Raw genomic sequence first — 17,186 nt, 5'->3', positions numbered from 1 at the left:
AAACAAGACTTGTTGTTTTATACACAGACATTTGTCGTATTATACAGCATTAACATTTATTTTGTTATTATCATTCATTTGTGTTAAATATTATAATAATCACAAATTCTTAAACATCTTTGTGTTTTCTTCATTGGTAGTTTCTCATCTTTCAGCAGATGTTGGTCTGCAGGAGGTTTTAGATGAACATAAGATCAGTCTGAGGAGGAGATGTGAATGTGTGACTGAAGGAAGTGATGAAACAGGAAGTGGAACCCTCCTCAACAGGATCTACACTGAGCTCTACATCACAGAGGGACAGAGTGAAGAGGTTAATACCCAACATGAGGTGAAGCAGCTTGAGACAGCTTCCAAGATGAAGACCCTCCATGACACTTCAATCAAGGTCCACGACATCTTTAAAGCCTTACCTGACCAACAGAGACACATCAGAGTGGTTCTGACCAACGGTGTCGCTGGTGTTGGAAAAACCTTCTTGGTGCAGAAGTTCAGTCTGGACTGGGCAGAGGACTTGGAAAACCAAGATGTCAGTGTGCTGGTTGTGCTTTCGTTCAGGGAGCTGAACTTGATCAAAGATGAGCAGTACAGTCTTCTCACGCTGCTCCATGTTTTCCATCCAACATTACAGAAGGTCACAGCAGAGCAGCTGGCTGTCTGTAAACTTTTGTTCATCTTTGACGGCCTGGATGAAAGCAGACGTTCACTGGATTTCAACAACAGTGAGGTTGTGTCTGATGTCACACAGAAGTCATCAGTCGACGTGCTGCTGACAAACCTCATCAAGGGGAATCTGCTTCCTTCTGCTCTGGTCTGGATAACTTCCAGACCTGCAGCAGCCAATCAGATCCCTCCTACATGTGTCGACAGGGTAACAGAAGTACGAGGCTTCACTGACGCCCAGAAGGAGGAGTACTTCAGGAGGAGGTTCAGTGATGAAGACCTGTCCAGCAGAATCATCTCCCACATCAAGACATCCAGGAGCCTTCACGTCATGTGTCACATCCCAGTCTTCAGCTGGATCACTGCTACAGTTGTAGAGCACATGTTGACTACAGAGCAGAGAGGAGAGCTGCCCAAGACCCTGACTGACATGTACTCACATTTCCTGCTGGTTCAAACCAAGAGGAAGAAGAACAAGTATGATGAGGGACATGAGACCAGTCCACAGGAGCTGACGGAGGCTGACAGGGATGTTCTTGTGAAGCTGGGGAGGCTGGCGTTTGAACATCTGAAGAAAGGAAACATCATGTTCTACCAAGAAGACCTGGAGCAGTGTGGTCTTGATGTCACAGAGGCCTTGGTGTACTCAGGAGTTTCTACAGAGATCTTCAAAAGAGAGAGTGTGATCTTCCAGAAAACAGTCTACTGCTTTGTTCATCTGAGCATTCAAGAGTTTCTGGCTGCAGTTTACTTCTTCCACTGTTACACCAACTGGGAGACAAAGGTACTGGAGGACTTCCTGGGGAAGAAATACTCATCTCACAACCCATCTCTTGAGGTTTTCCTAAAGTCAGCCATGCAGAAATCCCTCCAAAGTCAAAATGGTCACCTGGACCTGTTTGTCCGCTTCCTTCATGGTCTCTCTCTGGAGTTCAACCAGAGACTCTTAGAAGGTCTGCTGGGTCAGACAGAGAACAGTCCAGAAATCATCCAGAGAGTCATAAAGAACCTGAAGAAAAAGCAAACTAAAAGTTCTCCTGACAGAAGTATCAACATCTTCCACTGTCTGATGGAGATGAAGGACCACTCAGTACATCAGCAGATCCAAGAGTTCCTGAAGTCAGAGAACAGATCAGAGAAGAAACTCCCTGTGATCCACTGCTCAGCTCTGGCCTACATGCTGCAGATGTCAGAGGAGGTTCTGGATGAGTTGGACCTGAAGAAGTACAACACATCAGAGGAGGGACGATTTAGACTGATCCCAGCTGTGAGGAACTGCAGAAAGGCTCAGTAAGTCCAGATGTGATCAATCCCACTTAACACACATAAAAGATGTTTGAACCCCCGAAACCAAGCTGAAGTGAAGAGAGCTGTAGTAAAGGTCTGGCAGAGCATCACCAGGGAAGAAACCCGGCATCTTGTGATGTTCATAGTTCCAGTTTTCAGCGAGTTTTTGACTCAGAAAGATTTGGAACAAATATTAAAACAGAGAGTTGAACTTTATTGTTCTTAATAGTTGTGAGCCACTAAAATTGGGGGTCTGTCAATAAAAGTGTGTGTAGTTCCTCCACTGTTCATCTAATGTTTTGGAGCAAAGCCTTAAATGAAAGCTGACAGTCTCCACTTTAAGCACATTTTGATGGTTTCACTTCAAATCCACTGTGGTGGGACAGAGAACCAGAACCATGAAATCTGTGTCCCTGTTCAAATACTTATGGACCTGACTGTGTGTGTGTGTGTTTGTGTCTCCGTGATGTAGAAAAGTGTTATAGAAGATAAGTTCAGACCATTTAGCTTCTGCCTCCATCTCATTCTGCTTTGTGATCAAAATAAAGAAAGTCTAAACTTTATAGTAGATTTTTAATTATACTTATAAATTACATATTCGTATTATTTCTCATTATCTGTTATCACAGACTTCATGGCTGCAAACTCTCAGAGACTCACTGTGAAGTTTTGGCCTCAGCTCTTAAGTCCAGCCCCTCCCATCTGAGAGAACTGGACCTGAATGGAAACTGGGACCTGCAGGATTCAGGAGTGAAGCTGATTTGTTCTGGCCTGAAGAATCCAAACTGTCTCCTGGAGACTCTGAGGTCAGTTTTCCATCTTAAATCCATAACTTAATGTTCAGGTTTCGTTTGGTTCATTAGTTTCTACGTTTGTCTGAGCACAAATGTGAAAACTATTTCCTCAGGTCAAATCCCTCAACACTATGTGGGACTTTAAGTTGAGTCCACATAGAGAAGTGAAATAAGTCCAGACTGGCTGATGGGAGATGTCTCCATGTTTGCAGACTGTACTTGAAGGAAAGTGGTGCTGAGGAGGAACAGGCTGACAGTCTGATTGGGCCTTGGACTAGTACCTTGTCTGCACTAGTAGTGGACCATGAACTTAAGGAAAGCCGAGTTTTTCTCAAGTGTTAAAGAGCGAAAAGTGTGAAGATGAAACTTTGTTTCTCTGACATTTGTCTGCCTGACAGCTGGAAGGTTCCACACATTCAACAGTGGTTTCTGCCTGTGGCCTTTATGCACTGAATCTTTTCCCACTGTGATGTTGTGGAGATGGTGAAAGAGCTCAGTTCTTTGCAAACTCCTTTTTTCAACTTGATGACAGAATTGTCAAAGTGCTGAGCCACGAGCCATGTTTGATTGTAGAGACTGAGGCTTTGAGCCAATCCTGATCCCCTCACCTGTTACCAATGAAGCTGCTCATTCTGGAATCATCCACAACTGTCGGACTTTTCTTCACTTTTCACTCTTATTTTGTCTTTTCTCAATGAGCTTCAATTTACAAAATACAGTAAAAAATCTTTTCTTTGTCCTTTTGTCTGATAAATCAAAGTTCAACTGAATGAACAAATCACAGATTGGAGTTTTTATTGCAGTTTGGAAAAAGTCCCAACTTTTCTGGAAGTAAGGTTTGTAGATGAGAAACAGTCAAATAGTTTTGTTAGTGTTGTTGAGAAAAACCAAAGGCTGAATGTCGTCTCAGTATGAATCAGAGCTACAGTGAACCTTTGCAGCAGCTCTTTAAATTCCACTGCTGAGGACATGATCAGGATTTTGGTGGTTTGGTCGCTTTGACCTTGGAATGAACCAGTTCATGGTGGATTTTGTTGTAATTTTTCACGATTTACCTGCTGGTTTTATGTTAAACGACATTTAATAAGTAAAATTTAACACAGTCAAAATCTGTTTTATCAAATGAACTCTTCATATCTTTAGTGGTGTCTGATTTGTCTCCATCAACAGGTGACACTTGAACCTGTGCATGATGCTTCCTGTCAGACAATGATGTCACTTTGTGTAGAGACACAACCAGTAACCAGGAGCAGAAATCTGACCCTGCATGTTTGTACAGAAAGGTGCTAGGTTCCATTTAGGATCAGAGAAGAGAACATCCATCTGACTTTCAGAGGAAGCTGAACTCAGTGTGGTCATTTATTTCACAATACTGGTCATTTATGAAATTCTAAAGAAAACTTTCAAGATTCAGTCTTTTGAATAAACATGTCTGATTTTATAATATGTTATAAATGTCATGTTCTGAATCAGTGCTGACATGAATAGGTGTATGAATGTTGTGCTGACATTTGGATGATGTCTGTAGAAGTCTGACATTCTGATGATCCACAATAACACAAGGATAAAGTCACTCTAACACCATTGATTAGGACAAATCTGATTCATTACTAATGATTTGATCGACATCTTTGATTCTTTATTCAGATTAAGTTGCTGCGATTTGTCAGAGATCAGCTGTGATTCTCTGGTCTCAGCTCTGAAGTCCAACCCCTCCCATCTGAGACAACTGGACCTGAATGACAACAACCTGCAGGATTCAGGAGTGAAGCTGCTGTGTGGTTTTCTGGAGAGTCCACACTGTAGACTGGAGACTCTGAGGTCAGATTCCATTTTTTAGTTGTGTGCTGAGATTAATATGATGTGAAAGTTGTGGTGACACTAAACTACAGACAGGTTCAAGTTTCTGAGGTCAAATCACATTCAAACTGTTCAGTGGTTAATAGTAAGTTTTGAAAGTGTCGACTCTGATTTGAAAGTAGAAAAATATGATGTAAAAATGTGAAGATGACATTTGATTGTCAGACTTAGAATTGAAGACACTTGTATAAAGCAGCAACAGAAAATCAGCTTGGAGCAAATAGAAGGAGGAGAGAAGAATCAGCAGGTTAAGAACAGGACACACAGCACTAAATAGTTGACTGAAGCTAATGAAGAAGCATCCAACTGTGTCAAGAAGCAGAGACAGTTGATCCTGTTTGATTTGAGTGGAATAAATGTAGAGAGGAGCAGCAGAGTGGGATTGGAAGGTGCAGAGAAAAGGAAAGAAATCCTCCAAACATTCCACAACTACTATCAAGTGCAACAGGAGATGATTGACAGCTTTACATCATATGGGAAATAGTTTGCATGTGTGAAGACATGTGAGAGACACATGAGAGAGCAGGGAGGACAAATGTGTGTTGAGGACAACCAACGTGTTGCTGCAGACAAACTGGATCTTTTTCCAATCACTACATTGTCTGATCACATGAAGCCAAATCCAGGTGAATGACAGCAGCTGTGCTGTGAGATCCACCTTAGAGACATTTCAAATGTGTGAGGACAAAGTTCCTCCTGTCTGTCTCTGTCCAGTGTTTGAAGACAGACACAGAAAAACCTTAGTTTGAAGGTTTGATCATTAAGAGCAGACAAGAGGTTGAAGTTTGTGTTTAGCAGAGTTTAGACACTAACATTTCACTAATGATTAGATTGTTGCTTCTGTCTTCACAAAGACAACATGAACTGTCCAAATGAAGAAGACAGACAGAAATATGTTATTGAAGAATCCTGAGAGAAAATCCTGATCTCAGCTCTGATCAGATGATGAAACATTGATGGTTCAAACAGGAACTTTGTTTCTAAATTTACATCTTTGATTCTTTATACAGATTGATAAGCTGCAGTTTGTCAGAGATCAGCTGTGATTCTCTGGTCTCAGCTCTGAAGTCCAACCCCTCCCATCTGAGACAACTGGACCTGAATGACAACAACCTGCAGGATTCAGGAGTGAAGCTGCTGTGTGGTTTTCTGGAGAGTCTACATTGTAGACTGGAGACTCTGAGGTCAGATTCCATTTTTTAGTTGTGTGCTGAGATTAATATGATGTGAAAGTTGTGGTGACACTAAACTACAGACAGGTTCATGTTTCTGAGGTCAAATCACATTCAAACTGTTCAGTGGTTGAAAGTAAGTTTTGAAAGTGTCGACTCTGATTTGAAAGTAGAAAAATCTGATATAAAAATGTGAAAATGACAGTTGATTGTCAGACTTAGAATTGAAGACACTTGTATAAAGCAGCAACAGAGAATCATCTTGGAGCAAATAGAAGGAGGAGAGAAGAATCAGCAGGTTAAGAACAGGACACACAGCACTAAATAGTTGACTGAAGCTAATGAAGAAGCATCCAACTGCCAACTGTGTCAAGAAGCAGAGACAGTTGATCCTGTTTGATTTGAGTGGAATAAATGTAGAGAGGAGCAGCAGAGTGGGATTGGAAGGTGCAGAGAAAAGGAAAGAAATCCTCCAAACATTCCACAGCTACTATCAAGTGCAACAGGAGATGATTGACAGCTTTACATCATATGGGAAATATTTTGCATGTGTGAAGACATGTGAGAGACACATGAGAGAGCAGGGAGGACAAATGTGTGTTGAGGACAACCAACGTGTTGCTGCAGACAAACTGGATCTTTTTCCAATCACTACATTGTCTGATCACATGAAGCCAAATCCAGGTGAATGACAGCAGCTGTGCTGTGAGATCCACCTTAGAGACATTTCAAATGTGTGAGGACAAAGTTCCTCCTCTCTGTCTCTGTCCAGTGTTTGATGGTTTCAAACAGGAACTTTGTTTCTAAATTTACATCTTTTATTCTTTATACAGATTGATAAGCTGCAGTTTGTCAGAGATCAGCTGTGATTCTCTGGTCTCAGCTCTGAAGTCCAACCCCTCCCATCTGAGAGAACTGGACCTGAGCTTCAACAACCTCCAGGATTCAGGAGTGAAGCTGCTGTGTGGTTTTCTGGAGAGTCCACACTGTAGACTGGAGACTCTGAGGTCAGTTCACTGACTGATACTGTTGGAGATTTTATGTGTTTTGTCCCCAACTGTCATTAATGAATCAATTACACTGAAGTTAAATGTTTCTTATATCAACAGACTAAAAATATTTTCTTCAGTTTCAGGTAAATGTATTAATAATAAACCTACATGTATTTAAGACAATAATACCAAACTAAACCAAATACTAAAAAACTTTTTTTTTTAAATATAAAAGTAATAAAATCAAACTCTGTTTAGAACAGCAATAAAATCCTTATTAAAATCAATTTACAGTCAGTGAAAAGCTGCATTATAATGGATCTGCAACCTTAAAGAGACACATGTTTAACTCTGCAATGAAACTGTGTTGGTGAATGTGAAAGGGAAGTTCAGTCCAGAGTCTCAGTTCTGGTTCTGAGTTGAACTTCAGCAGCTGAAGTAGATCACAGCATGAGGGAGGCAACATCATAAAGGCTCAAATTGGCCAGTTATGCAGGAGCAAGGCCATGCAGAGCTTTGAATACTTCCAAAAGAATTTCCAACTGAACATGATGAAGTAACGTGTTCACATGTTTTAGATTGGATGAGACCTTTGGCTGCAGAGTCCTGGATGATCCAAAGATGATCAATACATTTTGGGGAATGTCAGACAAATATTGGGTTTTGTTGCATCTAATTATTTTTAGTCATGTGTCATTTTTCTGTCAAATTAATATTCATATTTCTCACTAATGTTTCTCAATACATTGTAAAGAATGTTGAGTTCATCTTTGAATTTAAATTCAGATTTATCACAAAAATAAACTGAAATAAACTCAACAAAACAATATTCTTTGGATTTAATTCATATCAGTGAGCTGTAATCATTGATGTTCATATAAAAGCAGTTGTATTTTTTCATAGAGGTGAGTTTGTTGAACTTGTTAATTGTGTTGCAAAATGTTTAAAGAACCAAACTGTTGTTTTTCCATGTTTCAGTCCATGAAGAAATTGTTTTTATTTCACAAGTTTTCATGAAATCATCTGTAATTTGGGATTCAAATAGTTTTTGTTCTGAATAGTTTAGTAGTAAAATAGTTTTTAGTTTTGCTCATTTTAGAGAAAACACCATTGATTAGGACAAATCTGATTGATTACTAATGATTTGATCTACATCTTTGATTCTTTATTCAGATTAAAGAGCTGCAGCTTGTCAGATATCAGCTGTGATTCTCTGGTCTCAGCTCTGAAGTCCAACCCCTCCCATCTGAGAGAACTGGACCTGAGCCCCAACAACCTGCAGGATTCACGAGTGAAGCTTCTGTCTGATCTTGTGGAGAGTCCACACTGTAGACTGGAGACTCTGAGGTCAGTAGAGGGTTGGAGTCAGTCCATGGTTACATTTAGTAACCATGTGGTCTTTGTAGAGACCATCTGCTGACTGACAGATGATGAAGTGAGTCTCTGGAAACATCACTGATCTCCTCTGTTCTGTCTCATTCTCTCTACAGGTGGAGGCCGACTATAATGGACCAGCAAAATAGAGTCAGATCATATTAATGTCTGATGTAAAAGTGTCATTAAATGACCAGGATAATGTTTGTCCTGATGATGCAGATGTTGCAGCAGCAGCAGCATGTTGTGTGCAGAGAGGCTCTGACTGGACCATGTTACTGGGAGGTAGAGTGGAGAGGAGAGCTTCATCCAGCAGTGACTGACAGAGGAATCAGAAGAAGTGGAGATGACTCTCAGTGCTGCAGTCTGAACTGCTCTGAGAACAGCTCCACTGTCAGACACAATGTCAAGTCCACCATCATCCCTGTGTGATCCTCTGGATCTGGATCAGCAGTGGATCTGCTCTGCTGCTGCTCTGTCCTTCTACACAGTCTCTGCAGACACACTGAGACTCCTCCACTCCTTCTGCTCCACACTCAACCACCTCCTCCACCTCCACCTGGATTTGACTTTGTCTTGTTTGATTCCTTCAGATCTTACATTCATATTTCTGTTTAATTGATAAAGTATTAAAGTAAAATAGTGTAATGTTTCTCTCTGAACTCCTGGTTTTTAGCAACAATAGACAGTTTCTCATTATCTTCATATTATTAACAGATAAATAGCTGATAATAAATGTGTTTTTATAATCAGTAAAGTCTCTCAACTGACTGGAAACCAAATATATCTGTTTTTTTGTTATTACTGTTAAAAATGACATTATATGGTCTTAGACACATCAAGTCTCTTTTAGGGTTTTATTACCTTAGAAGAGAGAAGAACATCAACAGAGCTTCCAGTGCAGTTCTAAACTTCATACATCACACATTAGTTTTCTAACCTTGTGTTGCTGGACAGAACATTCTCCACCCTCAGGCTACTGCTCTCAGCCCTTTTCTGCTTTTCTAGAAACCTTTTCCCTTTTCAGCACTTTGATAAGCACCTGTGAGCATGAAGTGACTCTGGGTCACTACAGTGTGGGATGATCTGCTGTTAGACAATAACTGACCTTGGAGCAGTTTTGCAAACACTATAAGACAAAACATGGATATGAGACAAAGTCTGAACAACATTTAAAACATCTTTCACAATTTACTATTACAACTAGAGAAAACACAAGCATTAACATTTAATCATACTTGATTTTCCATCACAATTCCCTCCTGAGACATTTAAGATATTCAATATACATCATCATAATGTTGTATTGGAAATTCAGGCTCTGTTTTTGTGTGACAGACATCACTGGGGTACAGAGCTAAGCAGAGATTAGGAGGTTTTCTAAGCATATTTACAATCTGTGAATGGATCAACATCAGGTTCTAAAAGAGGAACATTATTCTTTGCAGATCTTAGATCAACAAGTGCCATCTGATGAGTCACAGCACTCTGTGACTCACATAATTAGACCTCTTCCATGTGGCATAAGACAACATCCACAAAATGCAAAAATTACAAGCAGAAGTACAGAAGTAAGCAGAGACAATATAACAGGTTTCCATTTACCAAATATCTGCTCAATCCAACCAGTACTTACACCAGAGTTTCATGCAAGTTCTTCCCTGATGGACCTGAGACCCTCTTCCATCAGCTGCAGTATTATTAGGAATGAAAGTACAACATGAGTCTCCAAACACTTCTTTCTTTTTGTGATATATGTAATTAATCCAATGGACATTTGGATTTTATTAATGGCACAAAGAAAACTCAAACTGCAGATATTTGGTTTCTGGCTTTGTATTCATCTGGCCCCCTCTAGGAACCCCCACCTTAGCTATGTACATTTTCCATCAAATGATCCTTCAGGGTCACTAACCTGTGTGTCAACCTCATAAGTGTGTAGGAAGAATATTTCAAATTTGGAATTTGCAACCTCCTCTTTTTGTTTCTTTTTTTTCTCAGCAGTAGGAAAAGTTTGCACAGCAGTGAGTGATGAGAAAACTTTTATGTTTGTTCAACAACTCGCTGTAGAAAGGTGATGAGTCTCTGCTCCTGGAAGATGAAAGAGAGGCTGCATAAGGAACCAAAAGAGTTAGATCAGTCTAACCAACTGTTTGTCTGAGTCATGACAGCTTTCTCTGCAACTGTCACAGCTGGCAGGCATCATATTCCATCATCTACAGGGTCCAGCTTAGCTGAAAAGTAAGCAATAGGTTATCATCATGCCATCATGGCTCTTTAACCAAACAGAATATAATCATATCTACAGAATATTAAAGACAAGGAGCCTTTCTGTCTTGGCAACTGTGAATCCATTGTTTTCAGTATGACGTCATTGTTTCTTGGTTAAAGATATTAGAACAGATTGTTTGGTTATGTGATCTCAGCTGTGATCACATGACCTAAATAAGTTTCTTTAGGTAGGACAAACTGTAATGTGAGTCAGTTTTCTGCTAAATGTTTGGGTAGGTTCACCTTATCTAACATGCAGGCTTTCTCAGACAGGCTGCACATCAGAAAGTCATCAATGATTTCAGCTGAAAATCACCTGGACGTCTCAAAAAGTCAATTCAAAAGCCAAATCTTATCCAGGTAACCGCTATTATTTTTAAGGAAAAAGCAAAAAGTAATGGCTGTCAGCGAACATAAGGACAAATAGAAATACATTCTCCAAATCAGCAATTGAGAAATTAGTGGAAGCTGATTGTGGATTTAATACTTCTGAAGCTCTCGGATGAATTTCCATTTTTACTACTTGCAAATCCTGTACAAATCTCCACTTTCCACCATCACGTATCTTTAATGAGAAAGTTTCACAAGACACAATTACAACTGCTTTTCTTCAACAACTCAAAAACTGATGTAATTCCATCAGTGGCTTTTGTTTTAAAGAATATTGTCATTTGCTGGGCCTGTAAGTAAACTTTGGTATTATCACAACCAGCTCAAAAATATATTTTGTTTTATTTGTATATTACATTTTTTCCCAGGGTTAATGCAGAATTCAGATGTATTAACAAATAGACAGAATGGACGTGTTCATGGGAGGTTGTATGTCAAATGAAAAATCTTAATTGATAAAACATGGTCGACATTCAAGACTTTTGTCCCTCAGTAGATAAATATGAGTGTTTAAAATTAACATCTGTGCAGATGCATAATGTGAATTCAACAATAATTATTTTAGAACTTTTTTTGCATCAACATATGAAAAGATGGAACATTAAGCCAGTTAACTATTTATTACACACTATGAAAACAAACAGGAACCAAATGTGTTTTTTTCCTGTTTTTCTTCCTCAATCAGCAAAAAACTGTTTTTTTTTTTCTTTGCCAAAATGTTTTGAATGACGTGACATCCCACTTTTCTCATAAAAAAACTGTATCTGATTCACCCTCTTGGAAATATGAATGAATGAATTAATCAAATTTTTTTCTTTTTTCCTTTTTTCATTGACATGTTGTCACAGGTTACATTAAGGCTCCGTGTGACATCAGGGTGTTTTATTATGAGACCTACTCTATAACAAGGACAGCTTCATGCTCTTTTACTGTGAAATCTGAAAGAATCACTGGCTCATCCAATCCTAACCCTCTCCTCTCTGCTCGCACCTCTATCACTATGTGTTCAGGCAAAAGATAAATAAAAGACTCAACCACGAGCTGCTTCCACTCATGCACAGAAGAACATTTTCCCAATTATCTTCTTCTGATTTAGCTAATGACAATATAAGAGGAGCAGCATATGAAACCTCATAGAAATGTTTAGTTTCTCCTTCAGACAGACAGACAGTGCACATCTGTGATCAGACCAATACAAAAACCCTGCAGTCAATTTGTCAGACTTCACTGAATCCCCTCTTTGTTCATAAGGAACATCAGGGCCATGTGAATCCTGCTGTACAATGTAAATCACCTTCTGACATTAAATCTGTGCACATTGGGGAAAATGGATAATGTGACACTTCCATTCATACACATGTAACAAAGAATCAGGGCCGTGTGTGTTTGCAAATTTTAAATTACTGAACACTTGTATTACTTCTGATGTAGACGTCAGACAGATCCACAAGTTAATCATTAGATATGTCAATTTATGTATTTATATAATCAGTTGACTTCCTGTGTTTAAAGATTTCACAGTAAGAATTCAGTTGGTTTCTTAAATCTCATGTGAGCTGTAAATATCAGAGCAACACAAACAGATCTCAGCGACTGTTTCTGTCCTGTCAGGATTTAGAATGTGACTGCAGAATCTTGAAGTTCCTGTTCCATGTTGTTTGAATGACTAATGTGATTCTGTTAATAAACCTCATCAGCACCGTTTGAAGAAAAGTGAAGTTCCTCCAAAAGAAAACTTGATGAAGTAGTTCAGGACTCAGAGTCACTCACACAACAACTGCATCTAAATAAAGTTACTTATGGTGAAGTTACTAATATAAAAGTGGAAACAGAGTCAAACATGTGGACGTGTTTGTCCAACAGTTGAACACACTGAGGTCCTGAATATATAAAGACAGGAAAGCAGCAAATGTTCACCTCTGATACGACTCAGCCAGTTTATCTACGTGCTCGTGTCTTTACGTTCACCAGAAGACGACATGAAAAGTCTCCGCTTCTAAATGTGAAGACGGTCAACTGTCCACTGAAACATTTCTTGGTGAAATAGTTTACTACAGATCCATGAGAGCACAGGGGGTTTGTCTGCTTTTCAATTTCTGCTTTGGAATCAGTCCAATTATCACAGTGGACGTTTTGTTGTCCACCAACAGACATTTGATTTTTGTTGATAGTGTCAATAAAAACTGGGTTTGGTTGTAACATTGGTTCTTCAGCTCCTCTAACTCACTGAACCCTTGAGCTACAGTTCTCGGCCTTTATACCCAAAGTTCTCTACTACAAATGGCCCCAATTCAGAGCTCTGCAAGAAAATCTGTTTGAAGCTGTGAGCACCACAAACTGGGTTTCAGATCCCTCCCTCCCTCTGTGCCTGGTTTCTGTGACCTTTCTGCCGTTTCTCCACTCACATGCACAAGTTCTGCTTTGACCTGATCACAGCCGCATAGAAACACACTGGTTTGTAACTTTGCAGCACTTCTGTTTCCTGTTGTTGTGTGGACCCCACTTTGTGTCCTGCCTTTTCTAGTCCAGGGCTCGTGCATGGACTCTGGTTTCCCCCTCAGACCTCACCACCAGTGAGTCCTGCCTGTCCTGGTCGTGCTACAGGCTTCTCTGTTTCTAACCCTTTACAAAAACCATGGTGATGCTTCAGTGACATGTTTTCAAAAGGAGGCAGGTTTTAAGTGATTGAAAATATTGGAGCTTAGTTTCTACTGTACATGTGATTCATGTAAATGAGCTGAAACCAACAGTCATGATGGAACTAAAGTGGTGAAGGTTCTAAGTTCATGTTTATTTGTGTAGTTAATGCAGCATTAGATAGATATGAGCTGGCAAACATTAGATAGTTTGGAAATAGTTACTGTACAACACATCGAAAAAGCTCAAGTTAACACAGTGGTGTTGCAGATAAACCTGAGGCTGCTTCACAGTGAAAGAGTCAATAAACAATTGAGCTGCTGTCTCATAAGGCAGGATCTTGTGGTGAGTAATGGCTTAAATTTGACAAATAAATCTAACATATCTTACAGTGAGTGGAGTCATTAAATATGTCCTCCACTAGTGGTATTTACAAATGGACATGTTCCCATAAATGCTCATATGATACAACTGAGAAAAAAGCCATTTTTAGGAAAAACTCTCTTCTCACCTTCAGCATCCTGAATGAACAGAGCTTCACCCAGTGGGGACAAATATGATCATTCGTGTCTGATTTGTACCTGCTGAAATGTCATTAACACAGGAGATGATGGCAGGTTTTGCACTTTACAACATTTGTTTATAGAATGAAATTTGTTAAACCAAATCTTTTTAATGAAATCTTCATAGAGTCGATTTATCTGTTGAGGACCCTGAGGTAACAGTTCCCAGTTTGTCCTTGACTGATCACCAACCTCTGTGCATGTGTATGTCCCTGCTGTCCTTACCGAGTACAGAATAAGTGTGTAATTTTCACACTTCTCTCCTATTTTCAGTTTCAAACCTTGAAATATTATAGAAAATGACAACAAAATAAGGGAAATACTTGTACTTAAATATAAACTTTCCTTCATAAAGTTGATGAGGGATTTGTTTCTGCCGTTTCTCCACTCACATGCACAAGTTCTGCTTTGACCTGATCACAGCCGCATAGAAACACACTGGTTTGTAACTTTGCAGCACTTCTGTTTCCTGTTGTTGTGTGGACCCCACTTTGTGTCCTGCCTTTTCTAGTCCAGGGCTCGTGCATGGACTCTGGTTTCCCCCTCAGACCTCACCACCAGTGAGTCCTGCCTGTCCTGGTCGTGCTACAGGCTTCTCTGTTTCTAACCCAGATATTTGTCTGGACAGACTGAAACCAATAGAAAACCAGGAGCATCTCTGGGGAAATGATGACAGGAATCTTTGGCTTAAATTCTCTGACTTCATCTCAGACTCAGATCTGATTAAGAGATTAACATCTGTCTCATATCCATGTTTTGTCTTATAGTGTTTGCAGAACTGCTCCAAGGTCAGTTATTGTCTAACAGCAGATCATCCCACACTGTAGTGACCCAGAGTCACTTCATGCTCACAGGTGCTTATCAAAGTGCTGAAAAGGTATAAGGGTAAATTACGCTTCCTGAATGAACAGAGCTTCACCCAGTGGGGACAAATATGATCATTCGTGTCTGATTTGTACCTGCTGAAATGTCATTAACACAGGAGATGATGGCAGGTTTTGCACTTTGAAACATTTGTTTATAGAATGAAATTTGTTAAACCAAATCTTTTTAATAAAATCTTCATAGAGTCGATTTATCTGTTGAGGACCCTGAGGTAACAGTTCCCAGTTTGTCCTTGACTGATCACCAACCTCTGTGCATGTGTATGTCCCTGCTGTCCTTACCGAGTACAGAATAAGTGTGTAATTTTCACACTTATCTCCTATTTCAAACCGTGAAATATTATATAAAATGACAACAAAATACAGGAAATATTATACTTAAATATAAACTTTCCTTCATAATGTTGATGAGGGATTTGTTAAAATGCCTCAGTAACTTCTTAAAAACTTGACCTGTGCCTGTTTGCAATAAGTGTTTCTTTGCAAACCACCAGGATCCAGGTTTGTTGGTTCTGCACCGTCTCCACTGGAGCAATGACCATCAGTCACATCATTCAAATCAGCACCACAGACCCTGTAGAGTTCTCACATGAGAAAAACCAGCAGTGATGTAGCTTCAGTTGTGGTCTGCAGCATATTTTGGTGGTGGATTCATTCAGCACTGAGGTCAAACACTGACCGACAGCTTGATAAGAACATTTTAAAGAACAGGGATAAAGTTTTTCTCTTTACTCAAACACTGATTTAACACTTTGGAAACTGCTCAGATACTACTACACCTTTCTGCACTGCAGCTTGACGTGTTCACCTGATGACGTCAGCTTTGTAAAACTCCAACCCTCCATGAATGACGGCGTCGGTAGCCGGGTGCGGTGGCACGCGCCTGTAATCCAAGCTACTGGGAGGCTGAGGCTGGAGGATCGTTGGAGCTCAGGAGCTCTGAGCTGCAGCGGACTGTGTCGAGCGGGTGTCCGCACTAAGTTCGGTATCGATATGGTGCTCCTGGGGGAGCCCGGGACCACCAGGTCGTCTAAGGAGGGGTGCACCGGCCCAGGTCGGAAACGGAGCAGGTCAAAGCCTCCGTGCCGCTCAGTAGTGGGATCGCGCCTGTGAATAGACGCTGTAGCGCAGCCTGAGGACACAGCGGGACCCAGTCTTTTTCTTCTCTTTATACTGTGGGACAACACACACGGTCAAACGTCCTGTTTCATCGTCATACACCAGCTTCTTCTCTCTGTCTGCATCTGCTTCTTTCCACAAAAAGCTTCAGCAACCGGAGCTTCTTCTTGGTCCTACAGCGCCTCCAGCTGGAGCAGAGCAGCAGTGACACCAGTGCTCAGATCCAGATCCACAGCAAACACAGGACGTCACACAGACTGGATTATGGGGAAATGAAAAAGTCAAATATGACACTGACATCATCATAAATCAGCTCAGTGTTTAGAGTGAAGATAAAGACTCAGACATGAGGTTAAATCAATAACTGATCAATAATCCAATCAACCATTAAAGAAGCAGCAGTTTCCTCTGAAATGGGACTGAAATGATGAAATTCAAATTAAACCTGTTTATTACAACAACTGACAGAAATAAACTAGAAGAAACTGGACAAATCAACAAAAAGGTCAAGTCTATTTCCTGAACTGTTTGGGTTAGAATAAGGTTAAAGTATTAAGGGGAAACATGTCAACAGCACAACATGTCAAATCCTAGGGTTAACTTGAAAGGTCCAAATGGTGGAACAATATTTACTAAGTCACAAACTGGCCTCTGATAACTATGTCCAAGTCCAAGCTCAACTTTCAAAGCCAGAACAAATCACCAACACACCTGTTGATGATTTGATGATCTGACAGAGTTCCAGTCCAGACAACCTCTCTGAACAATTCTTCTTGGTCCAACCAGCCTAACACGTCTCGATAGACTGAGTCTGTGTGTCCACAGCCGTGCTCTTCGTCCGTTGGTGTCAGATTACAGCAAACAGGTAACAGGGACAGTGACAGTATCCGCTGTTGTGGATGTAAATAAATAAGCCAAATAAAAATCTTATTTATCAACTAAAATCTGGAATTTTGTCAGAAAACTAATTAAGTTTTAGTTTCAGTGTTTTATCCTGTGTCAGGCTTCAGTTTGGTAAATGATTCTTTATTTCATCTGGTTTGTGTTTTACAACATTTTTGTGATTCCAGAAAAAGTAGGACTTTTTTCAATAAAAATATAAATGTATGATTTGTTTGTTCATTTGAACCTTTATTCATGTAAAAAAGCACAAAGAAAAGATTTTGGCTGTTTCCCTCCACTG

General features: G+C 40.0%; 3 protein-coding genes across 4 annotated transcripts in view; all 3 read left to right on the top strand.

Annotated features, from left to right (window-relative positions):
• The window catches only part of LOC137098635 (NACHT, LRR and PYD domains-containing protein 12-like), a 36,692-nt gene that overhangs the window by 4,371 nt on the left and 15,135 nt on the right, over nucleotides 1-17,186 (top strand). For both annotated transcript variants that reach the window (XM_067475084.1, XM_067475094.1), the window contains 2 exons: nucleotides 141-1,950; nucleotides 2,577-2,753. In XM_067475084.1, coding sequence (XP_067331185.1) covers nucleotides 141-1,950; nucleotides 2,577-2,753 — 1,987 coding nt within the window. The remainder of the gene's footprint in view (nucleotides 1-140; nucleotides 1,951-2,576; nucleotides 2,754-17,186) is intronic.
• On the top strand, nucleotides 4,345-5,188 carry LOC137098864 (ribonuclease inhibitor-like; the record flags this gene model as incomplete). Its single annotated transcript, XM_067475553.1, has 1 exon — nucleotides 4,345-5,188. A coding segment is annotated over one exon (237 nt), but the record flags the coding sequence as incomplete, so codon positions are not given.
• Nucleotides 5,586-9,908, top strand: LOC137101474 (ribonuclease inhibitor-like; the record flags this gene model as incomplete). Its single annotated transcript, XM_067479927.1, has 4 exons — nucleotides 5,586-5,785; nucleotides 6,607-6,780; nucleotides 7,939-8,112; nucleotides 8,256-9,908. Coding segments are annotated over 4 exons (597 nt in total), but the record flags the coding sequence as incomplete, so codon positions are not given.

This window comes from Channa argus, chromosome 1 (genome assembly GCF_033026475.1).
Source record: "Channa argus isolate prfri chromosome 1, Channa argus male v1.0, whole genome shotgun sequence".
NCBI lineage: Eukaryota > Metazoa > Chordata > Actinopteri > Anabantiformes > Channidae > Channa > Channa argus.
This window is presented reverse-complemented; position numbering and strand designations above follow the sequence as displayed.